General features: G+C 38.3%; 1 protein-coding gene across 5 annotated transcripts in view; it reads left to right on the plus strand.

The window, feature by feature from the left end:
• The window catches only part of NRF1 (nuclear respiratory factor 1), a 125,886-nt gene that overhangs the window by 36,554 nt on the left and 61,397 nt on the right, over positions 1 to 27,935 (plus strand). For 4 of the 5 annotated variants that reach the window (XM_036010905.1, XM_028525541.2, XM_036010903.1 and 1 more), the window contains 3 exons: positions 4,467 to 4,698; positions 19,776 to 19,890; positions 22,125 to 22,251. In XM_036010905.1, coding sequence (XP_035866798.1) covers positions 4,476 to 4,698; positions 19,776 to 19,890; positions 22,125 to 22,251 — 465 coding nt within the window. In that variant the 5' untranslated portion in view covers positions 4,467 to 4,475. The remainder of the gene's footprint in view (positions 1 to 4,466; positions 4,699 to 19,775; positions 19,891 to 22,124; positions 22,252 to 27,935) is intronic. The other variant, XM_036010904.1, reaches the window with a different exon arrangement.

Below are 27,935 nucleotides of genomic sequence, written 5' to 3' on the forward strand. Positions count from 1 at the left end.
TTTCTGTGCTCTCTTCTATTATCTTTCAGTCCCACCCTTTCTGGCCTGGAATGGCAAAAGCAGAGACTCCTGTACCACGATGCAGCCCTCTTTCTATAATAAAGAAGGTTCAGATAAAGCACTTGTTACGTTATTGTTTGGGGGAATGCTTTTTTTAATGGAGCGCTGACTAATCTGCTGAACATCACTGGCTCCAGGTGATAGGCAGACAGGCCTTTTACTCTCATGTGGTTTTAGAGTTACAGATCATTATATGCTGCTGGTGTTTTATCTTGCTTTTCACGTCTGTTCAGAAGAATCAGTATCAGGTCTATGCTCTCTATTTTATGCACTGTCATGAAATGTTGCTAGAGACATTGGTTATCTGTAGTTTCTTGGTTTTATGTCTAGGAGAACAGTAACTCAGTTTTTGGAGTTGATATAATAAAGAAGGGCTTTTTACCAAGACACTGAAACAATCTGTTGTTTGACTGATGATGGGTAAAGATATGGTATATAACATATGTGATGAAATACTTCAGACATAAAAAAATAAAATACTGCCATTTGCAACATCGATAGATTTTTAAATTTTTATTTATTTTAGAGAAGGGGAAGGGAGGGAGAAAGAGAGGGAGAGAAACATTAATAGGAGAGAGAAACATTGATCGGGTGCTTCTCGTGCACCCTGTTAGGGGACCAAACCTGCAACCCAGGCTTGTGCCCTGACAGGGAATCAATCTGGCAGCCTTTCGCTTTGCAGGATGATGCCCATCTAACTGAGCCACACCGGTCAGGGCAACATTGATGGACCTTGAGATTATGCTAAGTGAAATAAGTCAGACAGAAAAGAACAAGAACTATATGATTTCACTCATGTTTGGGATATGACACAAAAAGCAACAAATGAACAAACAAAAAACTCATAGACACAGACAACAGTATGGCGGTTACCAGAGTGCAAGGGGTTCAAATATATGGTGATGGAAGGAGAACAGACTGTGGGTGGCAAGCACATGACTGAAATTTATATAGTGTTATTAACCAGTGTTACCATGATACATTTTTTTTTTAATTTAAAAAAAGATGGGCCTTTTATGCCCTGGCTAGTGTGGCTCAGTGGATTGAGTGCCACCCTGTGAACCAAAATGTCTCTGGTTCAATCAATTTCACGGTCAGGGCTCATGCCTGGGTTGCAAGTTTGTCCTTAGTAGGGGGTGTGTGAGCGACAACAGACCTATGTATCTCTCCCTTTCTTCCTCCCTCCCTTCCCCTCTCCGTAAAGATAAATAAAATAAAGAAAAAAGAGATAAAATAGCCTTTTAGATGCTTGACTCAAAATCTTTTGCTCTCAACTTAAAAAAACAAAACAAAACTGGAGATGGATGGCTAATTTAAAGGTGAAGAAATTGAGGCCCAGCCCTTACGAGATTAGTCAGGTAATGAGTCAAGAAGGATAGAATCATGAAGACCCAGTGATTCTGGCATTATTACCATAGTATTGAGCATTTGTATGCTGGGTACTGTGTCTTTTTCTGGATGATCTCATTTAATCCTCATATTTTGAGTAAAGGAACTATCTTTTTCAAAGAATGTTGAAACTGAGATACTTAGAGGTTATATAACTTGTCTGGGGGTTCTGGATATCTGATAATAGCCTGTTCTGTTTAATTTATTTATGAAGATATTTTTTTATTTTTCAATTGCAGTTGACATACAATATTATATTAGTTTCAGGTGCACACCCCAGTGATTTAGATATTATATATATCTATTACTAAATGTTCATCCTGATATGTTCTGTTTTTTTTTATTCATTTTATCTAACATGTTTTCATCCATTAGCAGCAGTTTCTGTCAGTTTTGCTATCCAGAGAATCTGACTCCTCGTGTATGAAAGCTAAAAAGCATCTCTAAAAATGGCCTGGAGAGGGTGGGACATGACGATCTTCAGTAGTGTGTGTGTGTGTGTGTGTGTGTGTGTGTGTGTGTGTTAGTCATATCTGGCTTTAGGTGACCTATTTTATTTATTAGTTTTTAAAAACTTCGAAAGCATCATTGACAAATATCCCACTCTGGTTCAAAGAAAGCTGATACACCTTTGCTTTTGCTTTTTTTTACAGAGTATGCTTAATAAAAATGTCTAGAGAGGCTGAAGGGTGGGATGGGGAGAGAGGTAGAAAGATGAGGCACTGGGCAGCAGTGACAAGCCTGTGGAGCAGACAGCCCTATTGATTTATGCAGCGAATTGCATTCTGGAGAAAAGAATTGAAATCCATTATGCCAAGTGCATAGCGTACAAATCCCTTTGAAAAGCAGTTAGATGCCATCTAATCCCGAATCATTTAAAAACAATTTTGAAGTACCCAGAATTCTAAAATGCCTGAAGCAGTTTGTCTTTTAGTCTAGAAGAAAAGTGAAATGGATGAAAAATAGTATTTTAACATTGTGCATCTCATACTGTGGTCAATTGTGTGACTTTAATAGTGTTAAGTTGCATTTTAGATATGTACAAATCTGAGAGTAGAACATATTCCCTTGAATATTCTGAAACACATCAGACATAGGATATGTAAGAAACCTCTCTTTTAAAAATTTGTGTGTTTTGACATAATTTCAGAGTTTTAGAGAAGTTGCAAAAGTAAAGAACTATCATTACCCAGGTTTCCCAAATGTTGATATTTAACCACGTTTTCTTTATTCGTTCCTCTCTCTATTAAATACTTTTTATTGTACAAGGTGCCTCTTCAAAAGCTTCATTTAAAGACACAAGGGCGTGAGTTTGTCTGTGAAGGTATTGTAACTACAAGGCTGGGAGGTGACCTCAGGCAGAAAAGAAAGTATAGAAGAAGGTTTCAAATGATAGTTGATTATTATATTCCTAATCTTTTTGGATTTACGGCACCCTTTTTATAAACTAAATTGAATTTTATTTTGAAGTAGAATCACTTGAATTAGAAGGATGAGTTTTGACATGTATAGTGGTGCGAGAGTGAAAAGAGGTAATTAAAAGTTAGAATCTCCCCCCTCCAAAAAAATCAGAAACAGCACAAGAATATAAAACAGAAGCCAAGGATCTTAGAAAACTAAAGAGTTGGGCTGCTAGTGGAAGTAGTTTACCTAAAGAAGAAAGCTATATCAGGACAAGGCTTAAGAAAGCAATTATTCAGAGGAACAAAGGATTTTAGAAGTCCTCAAAGAAGGAAAAAGGAAAATTTAATAATAGAATAGAATAAAATGAGAAAGAATTTTGCATGAATAGATAATTGTGTTTTACTTGTAGCCACAAAGTTCATATTTCTGTATCTATATGACTGCCTTTTGGTGGCAGTACACTCTAGATATGCATGCATTCTCTTTCATAGAGCAGAAGTTTCTCATTTTAATGACATTCAGCTTGTATATATATTCACATTTTATGTACCCGTTCAATAGATAGTTGGGTTGCTTCCACCATTTGGCTACTGCGGACATGGGTATGTATAAATAGCTGTTTGAGACTCCGTGTTCATTTCTTCTGGGTGTAGACACAGAAGTGAAATTGCTGGGTCAGATGGTGAATCTTTTTTCTTTCTTTCTTTTTTTTTTTTTTTTTTTGAGGAACCAATATGCAAAGTTTTTAATACAGGCGTATGTACTACATGATGTTTATAGTAGCAAAAATTTGGAAGCAGCATCCTTGCTGTGTATCAGTAGGTGATTGCTTGCATAGTTACTGCACATCCATAAAAGGAAATACTCTGCAGCTATTTAGAAAGCTCTAGTGGATCTATGTGTTTTCACATGTCAGATGTCCAGATATATTGTAGTATAAAAAAGCAAACTATAGAATAATATGTGTAATATGAATCTGTTTTTATTTTAAATCATATGTATGTATGCTTCAAAAAGTTTTTTTTTTAAGATAATGCACTTCTCTGTAGTTGTTAGGGGATGAGGGAACAGACTATAATTGCAGTAGAAGAGCAAACCTTTATCTTACTACTTTGTGATTACTACATCATTTTAGGACTTATAAGAAGCACAGTTTTATAAGCAGAAAAATCAATTTGAATTATTGTAGTTTTTGGAGAAAAAAGTTTCACTTCCATTATTAAGTATTTCATTTACTAAGTATTTTATGTTTTTTATGCCTACAATGTCAAATGTCAAGTCACTGGGATCTTTTAAACATGTTTTTATTTTTATATTTAAATGTCTTTTATATTTAAATGTCTTATTAAATGTTATATGTCATATCAAGGGTATTTATTATTTTGTGACCTAAGCTATAAAATTAGCAGTGATTTTCTATCAAAACGCTTTTATATAAGGAAAATGTTCTCCCATTTTGGGGTCATATTTGAATGGTGCTTCCCATTTCCTGTGATTTGGTATGGTGGGGTATGTAGTGAAATCAAAGGTTTCCCTCTCTTGAGGGAGATACCTTTTAACTTAAGCATTATGTTACATTACACACTGAATCCTCTTTGCCTTGTTTCTGACAGTAGATCTTCATGGAGGAACACGGAGTGACTCAAACCGAACACATGGCTACGATAGAAGCCCACGCAGTGGCCCAACAAGTACAGCAGGTCCATGTGGCCACTTACACTGAACACAGTATGCTGAGTGCTGATGAAGAGTCGCCTTCTTCTCAAGAAGACACCTCTTATGATGATTCAGACATACTCAACTCCACAGCAGCTGATGAGGTAACAGCCCATCTGGCTGCTGCAGGTAATGTTATTACGATTGGCAGCTCTTTATTTTTTGCTTAACTCGGCTACCCTGCATATCTAGAAGAGCCTAGGATATAAGCACCCTCACTTTTATCTTCATATCACATCTTCAAGATTTTGTTTTAAGCCTTGGATTTTTCAACTTGTGCCTATGTCATACTGAGACTTAAGTTCTAGAGTCATATACTACAAGTGGTATGACTTGGTTTTGTTTTTTCACCCATTCTAATGATCTTTTGACTTTGAACTGAGGCATTTAGTGCATTTACATTAAATATAATCACCAATATATTCAGGTTTAAACTTACCATGCTTACTGTATGCTTCCTCTTTATCTCATTTGTTCTGTACAGTCATCCCTTTCTACATCACGGTTCACTTATTGCGGCTTCACTATATCTCGGGCTTTAAACCTGCGATACAGTGAAGCCGCAATAAGTGAACCACGATACAGTGAGGGGCGACTGTACTTCACTGGTGAGTACCCATATAGAATTTTATATGTTGTTAAAATTACGTAAGTTTAAGAGTGTAGAAAGTGTTTAAGAGCATATGAAGTGTTTATAAGAGTGTGGGAAAGGTTAATAAGAGAGTGGGAAAGGTTTATAGGAGTGTGGGAAGGGTTTATAAAGCCTTAAAGTATATCTAAATAATAAAATAAATGTAACACCGCTACTTCGCAGATTTTCGCTTATCGCGAGGGTCTCTAGAACGTAACTCTCCCGAGATAGGTGAGGGATCACTGTAGTTGCTTTTCCTTCATGTTTCCTTTTGGACTGTTTGAAAGTTTTTATTTTATTAATTATTTTCCTATTAGTCTGGAAGTTATATATAAGTTTACTGTTAGTGGTACTCCTAGAAATTATAATATGAATTCTTTACTTATGTCAAAGTATTGTGTAATTGGGTACTTTTGGCCACTTTAGGGATAATGCAAGTTTCTTAGAACACTTGAATTCCTTCCTCCCCGCTCCTCCCTCCCTCCCTTCCTTCCTTTCTTCCTTTTCTCCAACTTTCCTCTCCAGACTTTTATTGAATTTATTGGGGCGACGTTGGTAAATAAAATGATATAGGTTTCAGGTGTACAGTTCTGTAATACATCATCTGCATGTTGTACTCTGTATTCACCACCCAAAGTCAAGCCCCCTTAGGTCACCATTTATTCTCCCTTTTCCTGCTTCTACCTCCCCCCAGCCCCTTTTCCTCTGGTCATCACCATATTGTTGTCTGTATCTGTGAGCTTTATTTTTTTGCTTATTCCCCTCACCCTTTTCTCCCAGCACCCCAAACCTCTTCCCTGTAACAGTTATCAGTTTGTTTTCTGTATATATGAGTCTTTTTCTATTTTGTATGTTTATTTATCTTGTTCATTAGATTCCACATGCAAGTGAACTGATATAGTATTTGCTTGAAATGTTTCTGTTGAGAAATCAGCTGGCAGTCTTATGGGAGGTTCCTTGTAGGTAACTGTCCTTCTCTTGCTGCTTTTAAGATTCTCTTTGTCTTTAATTGTTGGCATTTTAATTATGATGTGTCTTGGTGGAGCCTCTTTGGGTTCATCTTTTTGGGATTCTACACTTCCTGGATTTGTGTGTCTTTTTCTTTCACCAGGTTTGGGAAGTTTTGTGTCATTATTTCTTCAAATAAGTTCTCAATCCCTTGTCTCTTTCTTCTCCTTGTACTCCTATGATGTGGGTATTGTTACACTTTGTTTTGTCCCAGAGGTCCCTTAAACTGTCTTCATTTTTTAAATCTTTTTTTTCTTTTCAATACTCTCATTAGGCGTTTTCTGCTACCTTGTCTTCTAAATCGCTGATTCTATCCTCTGAATAAACATACTAGTTTATTCCTTCTAGTGTATTCTTCATTTCAGATATTGTAGTCTTCATTTCTGACTGGTTCTTTTTGATGGTTTCTATGTCCTTTTTCATGTGTTGAGGTTCTCACTAAGTTCCTTGAGCATCCCTATAAGCATTTTTTAAAACTATATATCTGATAAGTTGCTTGCCTCCATTTCATTTATCTCTTTTTCTGGAGATTTTTTTTGTTCTTTTATTTGGGCATGTTTCTTTGTCTCCTCTTTTGGCTCCCTCTTTGTGTTTGTTTCTATGTATTAGGTAGAGCTACTCTAACTCCCAGTCTTTGTAGGGTGGCCTTATATAGTAGGTGTCCTATGGGGTCCAGTAGTATAATCTCATTCATCACCTGAGCTGAATGCCCCAGGAATGTCCCTTGTGTGGGTTATGTGGACACTCCTGTTGTAATTGAGTCTTGATTGCTTTTGGCCCATTTGTGCATGGGGTCGACTGTCAGACTGGCTGACTACGAGGATCAGTCCTGACCATAGTGTATATACAAGCTGTGAATTCACCTCAGCAAAGTCTGGTGCCTGCTGAGGTCTCCCTTTGGATATGCTACTTGTAAAGTTTAATTGGATCCTGTTCTGATGTTGTGAAGCTAACCACTGGGTGTGACAGTTCTGGTCTCTTGGGAGGGACTCTGGTGCAGACCAATGTCAGACACTGCCTATAACTTGCCCTGAATAACCTGTTTGGAAGTACAGAGTGATTCACCTGTATATATTTGTGTCTGCTTCTGCTGGACCTGGATGAGCATGGGAAGGACCAAACTACACACCAAGGCTGACTTTTACCAGTGCCAAGCCCAGGGGCAGGTCAGCAAAAGTTCCAAGGCACCTTGAGATCCACCTCTGCCTGTCGGCTGCCTGTTAGGCTGTCACTGAAAGAGCCTCAGGTGGTATTCTAGTTGCATGTAGGTTCTCCATGAGTCACCAGGTAGGGGTGAGTGGTGTTCACCAGATTGATACAGGTTCAAACTCAGTGCCATTTTTGGTCTGAGACCACCCAGCAAATGACGCAGGGCATACCAAATCTATCTGTCACTTGCCATGTGCCCACAGACCTTTGGGGTGGGTCAGGGACTCGGGATGTCAGCAAAGTGAGTCACTCACATTGATGACATCCTGAGTCCAGCAGAGTTTATAAGGTCCAAAGAGACCAAGATGGCTTTTTTTTGCATGATTGGAGGGCTCTGCAGTGATCAGGTGTGTGAGGGGAAAATGTCCTTTGTTGTAGAGCCACACAATTCAGACTGTCCACGATTTTGCCAGGAGCCTGAGCTCAAAAGGGTTGGGCTCCCGGGAATTCAGAGAGTGGTACTGGTGGATCTCCTGTGAGTGGGAGGCACCGGTCAGGTTCACTGGAAGGTGGGGCAAATATTCCCAACCCCAAAGCTACACCACTAAGTCACTGACTCCCAGCTGAGCCTACCCACACCTCTACACCCCAACCCAGGCAGCTGGCCCAGCAGGGCATCAGTTCTGCAGGGAGGGGCAATGGGGAGTCCGGAGGGTGGGGCTATTGCATTTCCAGTACATGGAGGGGAGTGCTCCACTCAAAGATGTCGTCTGCACTGTGGGAGAGGGAATCAGCACAGGGGTCCTGGAGGCTGTCTCCTCAGCTCACTCCCCAAAGCCACAAACCCCAGTCTCTCCTTGCATTCCAGTCTGCTCTATCCTCCCTCTGCCAGAGCCAAGGGTGAGTGGCTATGAATGAGATTTTGTGGGTTGGCCCTTTAGGAGGGTGACTATGTCTCCAGCAGACTCATGTCTCTCCCTGGCAGATAGAATTCCTACTGATTTTCTTGTAGGTGCCTCTTCTTGACTTTGGTGCTCTGAGCTGGGGAGTCCGACATGGGGTTGAGACCCCATGCTCCTAAGGGGGTACCTTTGCAGCTGAAATACCCACCTGGAATCTCAGTTACCACCTGTGGGAGTGGGGCCAACTCTTTTCTCATCTCTACCCTTCCTACCAGTCTGATGTGGCTTATTTTGTAAATTCTTGATCACAAGACTTCTATTCAGCTAGTCTTCAGTTGATTATTCAGTTTGATTGCTCTCTATATTTTTTCTTTTTACTAATTGTGGGAGTGGGAGGCTCCGCCCACAGGGCCACCACTGATGAGAATAAGTCTACCAAGACGTGATCTGCTTGGGTAGGAAAGGTGGCAGATCTCTCAAGGAGAATGGCCCAGAACCTGTTCCTCAGTGGGTGTTTATTGGGTTTATTTGCATAGGAATACAGGGTGTATACCTAAAGCTCATTAATCATTATCAGGCAGAAAGGATCAAACAATAGATAACATTCAAAGAACTGAGGGCTTATTTAGAGTCAGGATCAGATAGCTAAAGGGCCATAAAACTTCGGGAAAATAAACTCATTTCATGCTTGGACCCTTATAATTTAAATTGAAGATATTAGCAAAGCAGGTTTCATGGGATTTTATGCATTCTTTCTTAGGCCTCATTGCCCTGGGGAACTTGCCCTTTCCAGCACAGGGTTGCACCACCCTCCATCATTGTTTCAGGCTAAAGTCAGGCAGGGGAAGTAAGGCAGCCAAGAGATTAGGAGACTTATTGCAGATACAATGAGGACTCTGGTTAAATCAAAGCCAAGGGGCAAGGGTCCATCACCCCTTTTTTCTATAGCCCCCCAAGTCCTTCCCTGAGGGCCCCTTTGCGACCATGCCTGTTTTAGGTCATCCCTCCCTTGAGGAATCTTACCCATCATTGGCTAACTGGTCCTCTACTCAGGGTCAAGCAGGGTGAAGTAAAGGGGGCAGAGGCAACACCCTTGCCAGGGAGATAAGCTTTGTCTCCTTAGTGGCTTAGGGTCCCAAGGCCACTCACTCAACCTTAGCCATGGGGGGTTACAGCTTCTGAAACCAGGCAGGGCGGTTCCCAACAACTGATTATTCTATATTTTAATTGTAATGCCAGTTTGGTCCTGGGAGAAAGGGAATGTAACATCTATCTAGTCCACTGCCATCTTGGATCCCTCTTAGAACACTTGATTTCCATCCCCCTGCTCCTGACCTATAAGTTATTGTTGTCTTGTGTATTAATTCCTTATATATTTTAAACTCTACAAGACATTATTTTTGTTTTATGCATAGTTAAAAGTTCATTTTTAAAAAAAAATATTTTATCTGTTTTTAGAGAGGGGAATGGAGGGAGAGAAACATCAATGTGGAAGAGATACATTGACCTGTTGCCTCTTGCACACCCCCAGCCAGAGACCTGGCCTACAACCCAGGCATGTTCCCTGACTGGGAATTAAACCAAGAGCCTTCAGTTCACAGGCCAGCACTGAATCCACTGAGCCACACTAGCCAGAGCTCTTTTGTTTTTTTTTACTGTTCACTTTGCCTCTGAGAATTTTTCTGTTGCTTAAAGATGCCATTTAGTATTTCCTTCCTTGTGGATCTGCTAGTAGCAGTCTCAATTTTTGTTTGTCTGAGAATGTTGTTATTCAAGCTTCAGTCTTGAAGGATTTTCTCACTGGGTATGTAATTCCAGGTTGGCAGTTATTTTCTTTCCCATATTAAAGAAGATACTGTTCTGCTGTCTTCCCGTTCCGTTCCATCCTCGCTGTTGTTCCGCTAACAGCTATTCTCTGAAGGTTAACTCTCTCACACACAGGCCCCTCCCCCAACTGCTTTTAAGGTTTTCTCTGTCTTTTAGTTTTTGTCATGTATCTGGCTCAGGATTTCTTCTCATTTATTCTGTTTAGGATTCTTTGAACATCTTGCATCTGTGGATTGATATCTTTTGTCAATTCTGGAAAATCATAGCCACTAGATTTTGCTTAGTTTTGCCTCTCCTCCGTTCCATCTCTCTTCCTCCTATGACTGCAGTGAAATATGTCGTCCTCCTTACTGAGTCCTTTATGTCTCTTACCCTCTGTTCTCATCACCATCCTTTTGTCTCTTTGTACCTCAATCTAAGTATTTTCTTCCAGTTTATTAATTCTTCTCTTTAGCTGTGTCTAAGGTGCTTTTAAATCTGCCCATTGGGTTACTAATTTTAGTAATAGTTAAAAGTTTTTTTGTTTTGATTTCTAGTTTTGAATTTTTAGTGTGTTCTTTTTTCCTCCCAAGTTTGCACTGATACAGTTTTTTCTTGTAATAGAAAAAAATGTTTTCTTTTTTGCTTTTGCTTTTATTTTTGAAATTTTCAGTTACAGTGGACATGTATTAGTTTCAGGTGTACACCCCATTAATTAGACATTGCATAACTTAATATGTGATCATCCCAATAACTCTCACACCCATGTGACAACATGCAGTTATTAGACTATTGTTGACTATATTCCCTGCGCTGTACTTTACATCCCTGTGACTATCCTGTGACAATCAATTTGTACTTCTTAATCTCTTCACATTTTTTTTGCTCATTTCCCAACCCCCTTCCCATCTGGAAACTCAAAATGTTCTCTGTATCTGTGATTCTGTTTCTGTTCTGCTTGTTTGTTTATTTTGTTTTTTAGATTCAGTTCTTGATAGATATGTATTTATTGCCATTTTATTGTTTATATTTTTTATCTTCTTAAAGAAAACCCTTTAACATTTCATATAATGCTGGCTTGGTAGTGATGCTGAACTCCTTTAGTTTCTTCTTGTCTGAGAAGCTCCTTATCTGTCATTTGATTCTAATTATAGCTTTATAAGATAGAGTAATTTTGGTTGTAGGGCCTTGCTTTTCATCACTTTAAGTATTTCTTGCCAATTCCTTCTGGACTGCAAAGTTTCTGTTGAAAAATAAACTGCCAGTGTTATGGGAGCTACCTTGTATAACTGACTGCTTTTCTCTTGCTGCTTTTAAGATTCTCTCTTTGTTGTTAACCTTTGGTATTTTAATTATGATTCGTCTTGGTGTAGGCATCTTGTTTAGTACTCTCTGCACTTCTTGGACTTGTATGTCTATTTCCTTTACCTAGTAAGGGTTGTCATTATTTTTTCAAGTAGATTTTCAATTTCTTGCTGTCTCTCATCTTCTTCCAACAGCCCTGTGTTGCAAATATTGGTATGCTTCAAGTTGTCCCAGAGGCTCTTTATGCTATCTTCATTTTTTTTTTTTATTCTTTTTCTTCTTGCTCTTCTGATTGAGTGTCTTGGGGGGTTTTTTTTTTGTTTTTTTTTTTTTTGCTTCTTTATATTTCAAATTGCTGATGTGGTTCTCCGCTTCATCCATTTTCTTGTTGATTCCCTGTAAATTATTCTTTATTTTTATTAGTGAGTCCTTCATTTCTAACTGATTCCTTTTTGTGCTGCTGAGGTCCTCACTAAGTTCATCCAGCATCTTTATAACCATGTTTTGAACTCTGCATGTGGTAGATTGCTTGTCTTCATTTTGTTTACTTCTTTCTCTGGGTTTTTGACCTGTTCTTTCATTTGGGCCATGTGTCTTTGTCTCCTCATTTTGGCAGCCTCTCTGTGTTTGTTTCTGTGTATTAAGTAGAGCTGCTTTGACTCTGTGTCTTGGTAGTGTGGCCTAGTGTAGTAGGTGTCCTGTAGGGTCCAGTGGCACAGCCTCCCCTATCACCCAAGCTGGGCAATCAAGGTGCAAGTCCCATGTGGATTATACATCCTCCTCTAGTAGTTGAGGTTTGATTGCTGTCAGTGGGAGGGATTTACCCTCAGGCCCATCAGATGCAAGGACTGGCTGTAGCCACTGTCCACTGACCTTTGACCACCGTGGAGGATCAGCTGTGGGGGCCCACCCCACAGAGCAGGCCTTACTTCATTGGGGCTCTGGTGCTTGCTGAGTCTGCCCCTTTGGTGTGTCACTTGTGGAGGTGGATAGGTGGTGGTGCTTCGATTTGGTGTGAAGCTGCCCACTGGGTGTGCATGTTCTGGGGCCTCCCGTGAGGTGCAGGCCAAGGTGAACCAGTGCCTGCATTCTGCCCAGGGCAGCCTGGCATAAGCTACAAAGCAGTCTGCAGATGGTACTTGGGCTGGGCTCAGAGGTGTCCTGGTTGGGGCAAGCTGTGAACCAAGCCCAGTTGCTACTAGTGCTGGGCCTGGGACTACTTAGTGAGAGACATGGGGCTTGCTGAGGCCAGATGCTGCTTGTTTTAGAGAATTTAGGAAAATCTGAAGCAGGAGTGAAGACAAACCATTCATATGGAAGAGCCACTGGAAACAGCTTGGGTGGGCCCAAACACTGGGTGGGGCAAACAGTGATAGCCAGGTTGATGGAGTCTCCTATGTATTTTCACCGTGTATTGGTTATATTTAAATGAATGCTAGATGTTATGTTTGGAAGATGATTTTTAGAAGTAATTTGGGTAATAACTATGTGTGGTGACAGATGGGTACAACATTTATTGGGATGATCACTTATTTATATATCTTATCACTGGGTTGTGTACCTGAAACTAATATATTGTATGTCAACTGTAATTGAAAAAGTTGGGGTCTAGAATAATATCATCATCCTCTAGAGAGGATTTTTGGTGCTTCTGCCAGACGCCTGAGGGCACTGGCAATTGTGGATCATCTTAACCCAATTTAAGGTTTTTAGATTTTTCTGGGCCACTAAATGACTTAAAAATTTGGCTCTATGTTTGTACCATTCTCTTCATTATTTACATTGTTAATTTAGCGTTATGTGGAAGACTCCATGTAAACCATGCCTGGGAGAGGATCTAATACTGTGTTGATCTTAGAAGATATTTAGGGAAAAAAAACTGTATAGGAAATAAATGATCAGAAATGGCCAGATTACTCCATCTTTTTAGTATATGCTTTATTTAAAGGGAGGAAGACAGATGTAATAAAGAATAACCTTTTTCCTGTGAGTTATTATCTACTGTCTATTTCTGGAATGATAAATTTAAAAATAAGGCTTAATAGCAAAACACGAAATATTTGTAAAATATATTTTGAAATTTTTTTACTTTCCAGAAGAGGGCATCCTAACATAGTGAATCCAGATCAGGTTCTTTGCTAGGAAGGAAGATGCTTTTCAGACATCGTTTTTCTATGTATTACTGTACTGCGTTGTCATAGTGTTAGGATTAGGGAAGGACTTTAACCCTTTCATGTGGCAGATATGGAAACTGAGGCCCAGCTGGTAGAAATGATTTACTGTTTAATCATTCAACAGTTATTGAGGAGTTATTGTATACTCTAAACTACTGTAAATAATACTGTGAACAAGACAGAAAAGAGCTTTCTCCTCCTAAAGGTGTTGACAGAGCAGTGGTGAGGAAAGGGGCATGTATAATAAACTAAAATAATTTCAGAAAGCACTGAGTGCTCTGAAGAAAATAATGAAGTGTGAGGCAAATGAACAAGGAAGGGTAGCTGCTTTTTCTAATCCTGTTTCCTTCCCTCCTTCCACTGAGATAAACTCTGTTCTGAATGTGGTCTTTATCATTCTCTTGCATTTCTTTACATTTTTGCTATATATCAGTAAATAATAGTTAGCATTGTTTTGCATGTTTAAGTTTTATATGAATGGTATTACTGTGACCTTATCATTCTGTAACATGTTTATTTCATTTGGTATTCTTTTTCTGAGATTCATTTGTGTTGATAATGTGACTATGTTTTCATTTTAACTATAATTTGGTATTCCATTCATTATCTGACCATCATATATTGGTAGAATACTTAGATTGCTTATAGTATTTTGTAAATATAATTGCTGCAAGTAAAAATCATTTTACATGTTTTCTTGTGCATTTGTGAGAGTTCCTCTTGGTACTGGCTTTCAAACTCTTGGCAGTATCCCACAGTAACACATTTTACATTAGGATCTAGAATACACAAATGCCCATATAATGAAATAGTAGTTTCTCATGAAGTAGTACTTACCCCTACTGCAAGTAACATATTCTCTGATGTGTCTAGTTTCTTTTATTTTATTCTATTTTATTAATAACAAAACAAACACAACACCACTCACTCATAAGCCACTGAACCTACAGTTGAAACAGTTGTGTGGAAACCTGCAGTTTGAAAACCACTGCTTGAGGGGGTATAGCCAGGATACAGCGGGAACTGGAGGGCATAGAGCAGCACATTCTCTGTTTTACTAGCTATTCCAAATGTCTTTTCAAATCATTGCATCAGTCTGCATTCCCACAGCTGTATGCTACTAGAGTGCCTGTTGTTTCTCGTCCTCACCACATTTGGTATTGTCAGTAGGCTTTCATTTTTGCCAGTCTGATGGGTATGAAACAGTGTCTTACTGTTGGTTTAATTTCCTTGGCTCTGAGCTAAAGGTTCTAGCCAGTGCAGGAAGATAAGATGGAACATCGTTTCAAATCTTTATTGGCTGTTCATTTTCCTTCTTTTTGAATATTTCTTGTTTATACCTTTGTCTGTTTTCTAGCTGGATCGTTTTTTGTCTTATTGACTTGCATGAGTTGTTGATATATTTTTAAATCATTTTCTGAATAATATACAATACAGTTATCGTCTCCCAGTTTTTTGCTCACTCCCTCCCTCAATTTTTTATTTTTGTCCATAAAAGTTTTGACTTATATTACTGTGAAATTTATCAGCCTTTTAGCCTTACAGTTCGTCCTTTTGGAGGCTTGTTTAGGGAATTCTTAACCCTGAGTTTATAAATACTCTCAATAGTTTATTGTAGAAATTATAGTTATTTTTGTTTTTGTTGTTTTATTGATGTTGATGTTTTTTACATTTAGGTCTTTAATTCACCTGGAATTTATTTTTGAGCATGGTAGGATGTAGGGATCTAGTTTCATTATTTTTTCAGGTAGGCAGTCAGTTACCCCAGCACCATATTTTTAATAGTCTGTCCTTTTCCTACCAGTATCTTTTGACACAAGAGAGTTTTTGTGAACTCTTAATTCAGTTGTATTGGTTTATTTGTCATAATGACTATGGCTTTTTAGTAACTATTGATATTTAGTAGGATGAGTTATTCCCCTGCACCCCACCTCCTTCTTCAGATCTTCCAAATTGTTCTGGCTATTCTTGGTCTTTGGCAGTTCCATTTAAATTTTAGGAGCATTTTATCAAATTCCACAAAAATACATATTGGGATTTTTATTTGAATTACATTGAATTTACTAATTAATAAATTAATTAAGCAGCATTATTTATAGTAGCCTAAAACTGGAAATAGCCTAAGTGTGTATCAATAGAATAATGGGTAAACTGCGGTTTACTCATATTCTAGAATACTAGTCAGCAATAAAAGGGAATAAATTGCTGGTACATATGACAACATAGATGAGTCTCTAAAACATTCTAAGTGAAAGAAACTTTACATAAAGAGGTATATACTGTACAATTCCATTTATTTGAAACTCTAGAATAGGCAAAACTAATGTGGGGTTTGAAAAACCAGAATCGTGGCTACCTTTGGGAGGTAGGATCAGAACTGACTAGGAAGAGGCATGAGAGAACTTTCTGTAGTGATGGAATTATATATCTTGATTAGGGGGTTAGGCTTCATAGGCATACACATTTTTCAAAATGTATTGGCTGGCATAGCTCAGTGGATTGAGCTTGGGCTGCGAACCAAAGTGTCACAGGTTCGATTCCCAGTCAGGGTACATGACTGGGTTGCAGGCCATGACCCCCAGCAACCGCACATTGATGTTTCTCTCTCTCTTTCTCCCTCCCTTCCCTCTCTAAAAATAAATCAATAAAATCTTTTAAAAAATGTATTGACTGTACACTTACAGTGTGTAAATTGGATTAACTTTTACTTCAAGAAAATTTGTAAACAAATAATTGAACTCTAGCTAGTGATATTCCTACTGAAGTATTTAGGGGGAAATCATACTAGAATTTACTTTGAAAGATATTTTTAAAAAACCCCAATATTGGTTGATGAATGGATAGAAAGATAGATAGATAGATTGGATAGAGTTATAGATGTATGAATATTCACTGTAAAACTCTTTCAACTTTGCTATATATTTAAAAGTTTTATTAATAAAATGGATTCCTACAACTCAGTAGCATTAAAATGAATGACTTGATTAGAAACTGGACAAAGGACTTAAGTAGGCATCTCCCTAACAAAGACAGGTAATGAAAGTTCCAAAGACGCGGTGTCTGAGGAAGTCAGAGGGCCTGGGGACAGAGCCTTCAGAGATAGTACATCAGGTTATATGGAAAGTCGGTATGATAGATAAATGTGTGCAGTCTGTTTCTGGGTTGCTGGCAGGCATTAAATTTGGACAATATCTCATAACTGATTGAGAGTATTAAATGTGTAAGCATAGGATTTTATATTTTGGAGTGCAGAAATTATCCAGCATGTGGTATTGGGTGTTTGTTTTTTGTTGGTTTTTTTTTTTTAAGCCAAATTTCAGTTTCAATAACTTTTTATTTAAAATGAAAAGACACATCATGTACAGTGTGTGGCCCTTCTGAAAATTATGGTCATCTCTGCCACTGAATTGATGACTTCAAACGTGGCTAAATGGTAATGAGAAAATATATGTATGACTTTCTTGGTGTTCTGCATTCTTGACCTAACCTTGTTACCTTGGAACAGCCAAGAAAATCATCAAAATTATTTTAGGGGTTATTTTACTGGGGAGTTTAAGAACTAATGGATTATTCCTAGTTCAGGCAATATGGAAAGGTATGCAATTGTGAATTGTTCATTATAGCTTATTAATCCCTGAGGGAATTTTAGACTGTAGACATAAGTACAAAGCCACTACAGTTTTTGTTTTTTGTATGCTGTTGGAGAAATAAAGTTTTATATAGCAAGCACATGGCCTCCCCTAGTTCATGGTGCCTTTATTAGGATCTGTCTTAGCCCTTAATTTTGTTGAAATATTTATCCCTTTCGTCTTGAAAAATAAGTTCTAAAGTATAGTTTATTATGTCTTCCACCATTAAAAAGTTTGTTCCTTTCTCACTATAAGCAGTTCACGCAAGGCAAAAATAGTAAATTCTTGGCTGTAGTGTGTTGTGTAAATTTAGTGTATATCAAACTAATTTTTACAACTTTTCATACTAAACCTCAATTCATATAATTAATAATTTGCCTATTTTATTCATGACCCAGTTGTAATTTTTATTAATAAAACTAATGGAAAGGGATCCTTTATTAAGTTGATGACTAGACCTACATTTAATTTTCCTGCAGTAGTTATTAGAGTATTAAAAATATGTAATATTATATTGGTAAATAGATCCTTTAAAAAGAATATATTTTAGGATATCATCACTTTGGTGTGAATCATGTACATGTTGATGATATGCCCTGTTTTTACACATGTAGTGTGTCAAGAGAGCCACTTAGTTGCCTTTTTGCCCACACATATAATGTAGTCTGTTAGCTATTGTTTTTAAGGAGTGACGTTAAAAGAATAGTTTATGTGGAAAACTATCAGTGGATGTTAATTGTCTCCCCATCTGTATTTGTGGGTATTAGTTCAGTTGCTTTGCTAGTTGCAAGTGCATATTACCAGAATAAAAGTGTATTTGTAAACTGTGTGAGAACTAGAAATTAGGAATATCATCAAGGAAATGCAGATCAAAACCATAATAAGATACCACTTCATACTTTTTAGGATGATGATTATAAAAAATAAAGATAGCCACTGGTGAGGATGTGGAGAAACTGGAACCCTTGTACGCTGTTGATGAGACTATAAAATGGTACAGCCTCTATGGAAAACAGTATGAAGCTTCCTCAAAAAATAAAAAATAGAACTATCATATTGGGTTGGCCCAAAAGTTCATTCATTTTTTTTCCGTAAGAAAGCTCTAGTAGCTCTTAGTTGTCTTTAACTTCATTCAAAACAAATTCATTAGATTGTATTGTGACAGCTGTCATATCAGCTTGCATTTAAAAATAAAATCAAAATTGGTGAATTTCTATGTAGCCATTTTAATCTTGAAGATGGAAGAAAATATGCAACATTGTCAGCATATTATGCTTTATTTTATCAAGAAAGGTAAAAATGCAACTGAAATACTGAAAAAATTTGTGCAGTGTACGGAGAAGGTGCTATGACTGATCAAATGTGTCCAAAGTGGTTTGCCAAGTTTCGTGCTGGAGAGTTCTCGCTGGATGATGCTCCATGGTCAGGTAGACCAGTTGAAATTGATAGGGATCAAATAGACACCTTGAGAACAATCAGTGTTCTACCTTGCAGGAGATAGCCGACGTACTCAAAATACTCAAATCGATGAAATTATTGGTAAAAATGAAAAATGTGTCTTATTTTATGGCAAAAACCATGCAGACTTTTTGGCCAACCAATATGATCCAGCAATTCTATCTCTGGACATTTATTCAAAAGAATTGAAATCAGGATCTTGTAGAGTTATTTGCACTCTGTTTGTCACAATAGCTAAGATGTGGAAATAACCTTAATGTCTATTGACAGATGAATGGATAAAGAAAACATCACACGCGCACACACTGGAATATTATTTATCTTTGAAAAAGGAAATCCTGCTATATGCAACAGTGTAGATGAACCTTAAGGGCATTATGCTAAGTGAAATAAGCCAATTATAGATGGGCAGATACTGCATAATTCCACTTAGCTGTCTAAACTAGTCAAATTCATAGAAGCGGAGAGTAGAATGGTGGTTGCCAGGGACTAGGGAGTGGAAATGGGGAGTTGCTATTCAGCAGGTATGAAGTTTCAGTAATGCAAGATGAGTATGTTCTAGGGATCTGCTGTCCAACACTGTGCCTGTGCTTAGCAATACTGTATGATACAAGGACAGAGTTTTCTAATTACAACGATGCTTACCCAGATACTCCTCCTATGGGTGGTGTTGGATTTCTATGTATGAGTGATTATCTCTGACTCCCTTAACTTGTCCCATGTCTTAGGGTAATGGAAAGAGGGGCACAGGGGTGGAAATGAAATTTGAAATCCGTAATTTTTTTTTGTTTCGGCAAGCTTCATATCAATGCCGCAGTTACATCCAGCACCTCTGAGACTATTTCCTTAATGGTAGGGGCATGATGGCAAAACAAAACAAAAAATATTATATAAAATTCTAGCTTGTGTGTGGTGGGGAGGCATGCCATTTACTTTTTAAAAGATTCATTTTTTAAGTCTTATTAGTAAATTAAAATAGAATTCATGTAGAACAACAATGAAATATATTGATAATATCAGGAACCTTTTATATTATTGATAACATATTAGGAAATAAATGCTACTTTTTTTTACCTTTAATTGTGTTCTGGTTTGCACAGTTAACAGGCTGTGCCTAATCTTAGCACATACATTATTATTTCAGGTCCTGTGGGAATGGCTGCTGCTGCTGCTGTGGCAACAGGAAAGAAACGGAAACGGCCTCATGTATTTGAGTCTAATCCATCTATCCGGAAGAGACAGCAAACACGTTTGCTTCGGTGAGGGCATTTTTATCCATATTGTTGCTATTTCTCAAACCTTTCATGGTGTGGACGACACGGAACATACATTATTAGGCTTACCAAGGATAGCAAGTTAGATCCCTTGATGACAGAATTATACTTTAAAGTACTCTTACAAAATTAAATAAATGCACTAGAAATATGAGTAACAGATGTATCGTATCACATTAATTAATTCATAGAAAATCTATATACCTCATATGTGCCAGGCATTGTTCTAGGCTTTGGGCATGTAATAATGAACGAAACAAATTCCATTAAAGAGCTTATATGCTAGTGAAGGGAAAAAGAAAATAAACAGATATGTAATATTTCAGATGATGGTAAGGACTATGGGAGAAAATTAAGTGGAGTAAGGAAAACAGAAAGGTTAGGGGATAGCAGGAATATAGTGGTTTCTCTTTTATAGGGATGGTCTAGGGAATCCTCTTTGTTAAGACAACTTCTGAACAGAGACTTGAAGTAATGGAAAAGGCAACCATGTCTATACCTAGGGAAAGAGCTTTCCCCATAGGGAGATAGGGAATAGCGAGACGAAAGTTTCTGAAGTGGGAAGGAACGTGATAGTCATGTTTGAGGAATAGCTAAGGAGAAACTGAGAGGAGATATGGCCAGTGGTAGTGGAGAGCCATATCATGAGGTCTTTTGGTCTAATATAGGGGCTTTGACTTTGACTCTGAATGAGGTGGGAGTCAATGAAGGCTTTTGACCAAAGAAAATATGATCTGACTTAAGTTTTAAAAGGATCACTCAGACTACTATATGGACACTAGACTCTGGGAGTATTAAGAATGGAAGCAGGGAGACCAGTTAGGAGGTTGATGTAGTGATCCTGGCAAGAAATGATAGTGTCTTAAAGCCAGTGTAGCAGCAACAGAGGTGGTAAGAGGTGGTCAGGTTCTGGTTGTATTTCAAAAGTCAGCTCCAGCATGATTCATTAATGATTGGATGTGGGATGTGAGAGGAAAACAGGACTGAAGGTTGACCTCAAGGTTTTTATTGTGATTATTAGAAGGACTGAGATGACACTGGAAGAGGAGCAGGCATGGGAGTGAGGGCAGAATCGGAAATTTGGTTTTGGTTGAGTTTATGATACCTCTTAACCATTAAGTAGAGATATAGAATAAGCAGTTGGATATATGAGTCTGGAATTCAAAGGTGAGGCTTTAGCTGGAGATAGGAGCTCTATAGGTAGTATTTGATATTTGAAACCAGGAGATTGAAAGAGATCACCTGAGGAGTGAGTGTAGACTTCCACCTGAAGCACTCTACCCTTAGAGATTGGAGAAGTGAAAGGAACTACCAGAGGAGTCTAAGGAGCAAGCAGGAGGAAAACCAAGAGAGTGGCATCCTGGAAACCAAGCGTCTACAGTGTTTCAAGAAAGAGGGTGTGTAATAGGCACTGTCAAATGATGCTGACAGGTTGAATGAGATGCAAATTGACCTTTAAGTTTAGCAACGTGGAGGTTATGTTTGAACTTGACAAGGACATTTTCAGAGTGGTGAGGGTGAAAGGATTGGAGTGTATTCAAGAGAGAATGGAGAGAGGAGCCGGAGACAGTGAATATAGTATAGACCATTCCTTCAAGGAGTGCTGCCAAATTTCTTCGTTGGTATGTTGTCTTGTCTTATGCTCATTTTTATTTCTTCTGCAGAGTTTTAGGTGACAAAGAAGTATATTAAGTGTGCTGCATGGAAAACTTAATATTTTGATAGATTGCATAATATGTATTCATATATGATAAGAAATTCATAAAATGTTCCAGAAGTTTTTTCTTATAGGGCTTAAATATTATATCTAAAATGAACATAAGAAGATTATAAGAAACTACAGGGAAAACTTTAAAAGCACTGAACAGTAGCTTTCAGCAACAGAGAGGTTATATGTCACTAAATGGCCGGTTCTCCTCATTAATGGTAGTGCAGGCAGGAGGAATCAGAATGCATCATTTATAGAAGTACAGTGTATTTGCTATAATAGACATAGACACAACAGTACGTGCTTTTGGAGAAAGACAGAAAACTTTGCTTTAGGTGTGCCAGCTTCACTTTATTTGACTTGGCATGACTCACCAGTCTCTTGAAAGAGTAGACAGATGTGTCTAATCAGAGAGAGGGTCTCGAGTCAAAGTAAATTTTGTGTCTGTGTCAGTCACTGTCATTTTTCTCTTTTTTAACTGATTTTATTCTCTTTTCATTCTCTGATTCAGAAAACTTCGAGCCACATTAGATGAATATACTACTCGAGTGGGACAGCAAGCTATTGTCCTCTGTATCTCGCCCTCCAAACCCAATCCTGTCTTTAAAGTATTCGGTGCAGCACCTTTGGAGAATGTGGTAAGAGAGCTGAGCTGTGTCCTCAGGTTCCTGTTGCTTTCTGTGGGTTGTCATTCATGTTCTCGAGGTCTTCTGTGGAGCATGACAGTTACAACTGTCCTCCCCCCATCCAGGATGGGAGTGGGGAGTGGGGTTTCAAACTACTTTATGCAGATCAAAATAAAAATGATTATTTCCATTTCTACTTCCTATAACAAGGTATTTTACCTCACCAGATGCAATGGAAGAAAAATGGTGCTGTGTTTGTTAAGAAGCCAATGCAGAATTCTGTAAGAAAATTTGCTGATTTATGTCAGAAACAAAAATGGTAGATAATTCCAAGATGTAAACTTCGTGAGGCAAAGCTGGGTGCATTTTATTCATTGCTGACATTTGAGTTGCATATTTAAACTCCCTTACATTTAAAGACTTGACTTAACACTGCTTCAGTTTTAATATAGTTAAATACTTGGGTCATATACCTGTCCATAGATAGCTTCATAAAGCTTATTCACGAACATTATTCACGTATATTACATGAACTGTTCTTTCTCTGGCCGAAATAACTCTGAGTCATTAGTAGAATAATGGCCTGTCCAGATTTAAACTGAATTTTGTTTTTATAAGAAAAAATTTATTCACATAAAATGGCATTTATTTGATTTCTCCTATATTGAATATAGATATTTCAAGGATTCAGATTTAGTAATCATCTGAGATTTTGTTACTTGTAATGCTTTTTTTATTCATACATATGGTATTGTTGTTCTTTCTTAAAGTTTTTGAGTTTTGTTTTGAGGTTTCCCCCAAATTATGGAATGCATAAGCTTTCCTATGGTAGAAAACTTCTAATTCAAAACGGTGCCCAACCAGCTGTTTTTAGCATCAGGCTGTTGATGGATCTGAAATCTGGGCATATCTTACCTTCTTCAGTATTAACATATTTTAGATATTATACTACTGATGTGATCCATGAAAAAGACTCACTTAGGAAACTCAGAAAAATACCTCTAAAAAATACTGAAAAATCCAAAGGAAAGTTTTAGGAGACTATTGGGGTTGTCCATAGAATACAAAAAGATACATAGATTTTATGAAACATGAGTGAACAGTCTTATGATAGACTAGGCTGAGGTGAAAAGGAGTAGTTTTCCTTTGACTGACATTTGATGACTATGGCTAAAGAATAAATATCAATAGAATAGGTAGCAGAATATGTCTTCCAGAGCACTAAGGGGGGAAAAAAAGAAAAACATGAAAGATGTTTTTGAACATCTCCTTGTTTGACTTTATCTGGGAAGCACTTAGCCCTTCCATTCTAAACGAAAGTTTTGCTGGATAGAGCAATCTTGGATGTAGGTCCTTGCCTTTCATGACTTCAAATACTTCTTTCCAGCCCCTTCTTGCCTGCAAGGTTTCTTTTGAGAAATCAGCTGATAGTCTTATGGGTACTCATTTGTAGGTAACTCTCTCCTTTCCTCTTGCTGCTTTTAGGATTCTCTCTTTAGCTTTAATCTTGGGTAGCTTGATGATGTGCCTTGGTGTGTTCCTTTTTGGGTACAAATTCTTTCGGACTCTCTGGGCTTCCTGGACTTCCTGGAAGTCTATTTCCTTCATCAGATTGGAGAATTTTTCCTCCATTATTTGGTCAAAGAAGTTTTCAATTTCTTGCTGTTCTTCTCCTTCTGGCACCCCTATAATGTAGATATGGAAACGTTTCATGTTGTCCCAGAGGTTTGTAAGGCTCTCTTCACACTTTTGAATTCTTGTTTCTTCATTCTGTTCCGGTTGGATGTTTATTTTTCCCTTGTGTTCCAAATTGTTGCTTTGAGTCCTGGTTTCTTTCTTGTCACTGTTGGTTCCCTGAATATTTTGCTTTATTTCACTTTGAGTGTTCTTCATTTGTTTTTTCTTTTCTTTTTTCTTTTGTTAGATTTTATTTATTTATTTTCAGAGAGGGAAGGGAGGGAGGGAGGGAGAGAGAGAGAAACATCAATGTGCGGTTGCTGGGGGTCATGGCCTACAACCCAGGCATGTACCCTGACTGGGAATCGAACCTGCGACACTTTGGTTCACAGCCCACACTCAATCCACTGAGCTACACCAGCCAGGGCGTGTTTTTTCATTTTTCAACCAAGCTCAATCAATTCTGTGAGCATTTTGATTACTAGGGCTTTAAATTCTCCATCACATAGGTTGGCGATCTTGCTTAGCTCTCTTTCTGAGGTTTTGCTCTGTTCTTTCATTTGGGCCATATTTCTTTGTTTTGGTGCAACTGATAGGTTGTAAGGGGGCAGGGTCTTACATATTCACCCAGGCAAGGCAACCCTCTTTTGTGCTGCTGTGCTGCCCATGGGGGAGGGGCCAGAGAGGGAACGGTGCTGCTCGCCTGCTCCTCTCTAGTGCACTTTTCAACGTACTGTTGTGTGAGACTGGGTGTTTCTCCCACCACGGCAATCCCTGGCAATCCCTGCTGTAGTCCGCAGCCAACTCTGAGTCTCAGTGTCCCTTTAAGTCAGCCCCTCCTGCACAGCCCACCTCGCTGCAGCCAGCCCCGCCCCCACGGTCTGCTGCATCAGGGAGGTTTTTCTGAGTGTCTGCCACCTTCCTGGTCTGGTTGTTCTGGTTGATTTTTTCTTTAATTCCTTTGTTGTCAGAGTTCCATGCAGTTTGATTTTCTGGTGCTTTTGGTTGTTTATTGATTTTAGACTGGTTGTTATCCTCCTTTTGGTTGTGCAAGGAAGCGAAGGGTTTCTACCTACACCTCCATCTTAGCCAGAACTCAGATCTATCTTAATAAATCTGTTAAAAATGTTAAAAGTAAAAAAAGTATGTCAGACAAATACCTACAAAAATGAATCATGGATTGCAGTGTTAATATCAGACAGAGCCAAATTCTCAAGACACATGGGTATTAACTGAGAACCAGAGGTCATTTAGTATTGATAAGCAGTATAAATTTATAATGAACCTTTCATACCTCAAGTAACATTAAGGCAAAGGATGTACATCAAAAAGTTAGAAATCTAAAAAAAAGAAACCACAGTGGTAGTAGTAGATTTTAATATCTTTGTCAGCTCAAGGAAGGAAAATATAAATAAGAATATAGAGATCTGAATAATAGAACTAATAGGGTTAATATAAAAGATAACTGCCCTAGTGGGTTGAGTGCCCACCTAAGAAGGAAGGGGTTGCTGGTTCAATTCCCATCTCAGGGCACATGCCACATATGAGTGAAATCATACGGTACTTGTCTTTCTATGACTATCTTATTTCATGTAGAATAACGCTCTCCAGGTCCATCTATGCTGTCACAAAGGGTAAGATTTCCTCTTTTTTATGGCCAAGTAGTATTCCATTGTATAAATGTACCACAGCTTTTTTTATCCATTCATATACTTATGGACACTTGGGTTGCTTCCAAATCCTGGCTATTGTAAATAGTGCTGCAATGAACATAAAGGTGCATATATTCTCTCAGATTAGTGTTTTTTGTTTCTTCAGATATATTCCCAGAAGTGGAATTGCTGGGTTTCATTTTTAATTTTTAGTAAACTCCATATTGCTTTCCACAGTGGCTGCACCAGTCTGCATTCTCACCAGCAGTACATGAGGGTTCCATTTTCTCCGCATCCTCGCCAGCACTTGCTGTTTGTTGATTTATTGATGATAGCCATTCTGACAGGTGTGAGGTGCTATCCCATTGTGGTTTTCATTTGCATTTCTCTGATGGTTAGTGATGTTGAGCATCTTTTCTTTTTTTTTTCTTCTTTTTTTTAATTAATTTATTTATTTTTAGAGAGGGAAGGGAGGGAGATAGAGAGAGAGAGAAACATCAATGTGCAGTTGCTGGGGGTCATAGCCTGCAACCCAGGCATGTACCCTGACTGGGAATCAAACTTGTGACACTGTGGTTCACAGCCCGTGCTCAATCCACTGAGCTACGCCAGCCAGGGTGAGCATCTTTTCATATGTCTATTGGCCATCTCTATGTGCTCTTTGGAGAGGTGTCTAGTCATGTCCTCTTCCCATTTTTTAATTGAATTGGGGTTTTGAGGTATGTGGTTTTTTGTTGTTTTTTTGGTGTTGAGTTACATAAGTTCTTCATAAACTTTGGATGTTAACGCCTAATTGGATATATAAGTGAAGAACAAAAAGGAATCATAATGATGGTGTCTGGGTGGCTTCATGCAGCCATGATTATTCCTTCCTTTTTGCTCCTCTAGCTGGAGGCTGCTGATAACTCTGGAAAAATTAAAATTCAGTAGTACTGTGCACCTTTGGAATATAGATTTCAGATTTCAGGATGTTTATTGTTTTAAGAGTTTGTTGAAGGGAGATTTAAAAAATGTACTAGGCTTTTAATAGAGTGCAGAGGATTGTTGTAACTAACACTTGTTTAGTATGGCAGATTTATATATAAACCTTACAGTAATACAGATTCTCAATAATTCTGCCAGTAACCCTGAGATGTAGGTATATTATTATTTTCACTTTGCAGATGAGAACACTTGCTCAGAAAGGTTAAGTGAGTTGCCCAAGATTCCCCAACATCTGAATAATAGCCAGGATTCAGTCTTGGTACGGTTTGTGTTCAAGGTGATAGAGAATTGTATCTCATAGGTTTGTCCAGGGTATTAATATGGAATTTCAAATTTAATCTCATTCTCTTTTTGGTAAGGTTTTATTTACTTATTTTTGGAGAGTGGGGAGGGAGAGAAACATCAGCTGGTTGCTTCTCATATGCCCCTTGACTGGAGACCTGACCAGTAACTGAGGCATGTGCCAGACTGGGGATCATACTGGTGACCTTTTGGTTCACAGGACAATGCTCAATCCACTGAGCCACATCAGCCAGCGCCACATTTAACCACATTTTCCTAGTCATTGCCTTCTCTTCTAAAGGAGAGGAAGTAGAACTAGCTTTCAGTTCTCCACAGCCCTGTGAAAGGTCAGGATGGTTGTTTAAAAACAAGCACTCACTGGAGCTACTACTAGCTTCTTTCTGGGGAGGGAAAGAGGCAGTTTAAGGGGCATTATGCTGGTGTTGGTGAACAGCAAAGGTCACCTCCCCTTTTTCTCCTCCTGGTCGGACCTACCGAACTAAGAGAAGAGGGTAATCAGAGCACCTTGAGGGGGTGAGTGAGTGATGGGGCTAAAGATTGTAGGAATTAAAATGAGAAATTTCATTTATATGTGCATATGTTTATATGTAATTGTTTAAGGAGAAAGAAAAGTTATTTTTGTATATATTGAAGATATAGATAACATAAAAATACTTCCAAAAGGTTGTGACCAAAAGAAAACATGAAAGAGAAAAATCTCCTCCTGGATATTTTAATAGTACCTCAAGTTCAGCAAAACTAAATTTAAATCTTCTCCCCACCAAGAAATAACTGATGTCTGTTTCCAGTATCTGTCCCCATCATTCAATTAGACAAGTCAGAAACTTAGAACCATTTTTGACACTCCCTCCTCTCTCCTTCATTCCACACCTTATTCATTGTTTTGTTCTCCGTTCATTTCCTAAGTCTCTTAAATTGGCCCACTTTTCTCTATTGCCATTGCCATGACCCTAGCTAACAGTGGTGGTGTCCGTCAGCTGGTAGCTAATAGGGCTTCTCTACTTGACTCCCACCTGTCTCCAGCCTCATCTTGCCCTACCCCCAGCTTCTCTCTGCTCTGACCTCGGGAGGCTGTGTTCA

Source organism: Phyllostomus discolor, chromosome 10 (genome assembly GCF_004126475.2).
Source record: "Phyllostomus discolor isolate MPI-MPIP mPhyDis1 chromosome 10, mPhyDis1.pri.v3, whole genome shotgun sequence".
In the NCBI taxonomy this organism is placed as follows: Eukaryota; Metazoa; Chordata; class Mammalia; order Chiroptera; family Phyllostomidae; genus Phyllostomus; species Phyllostomus discolor.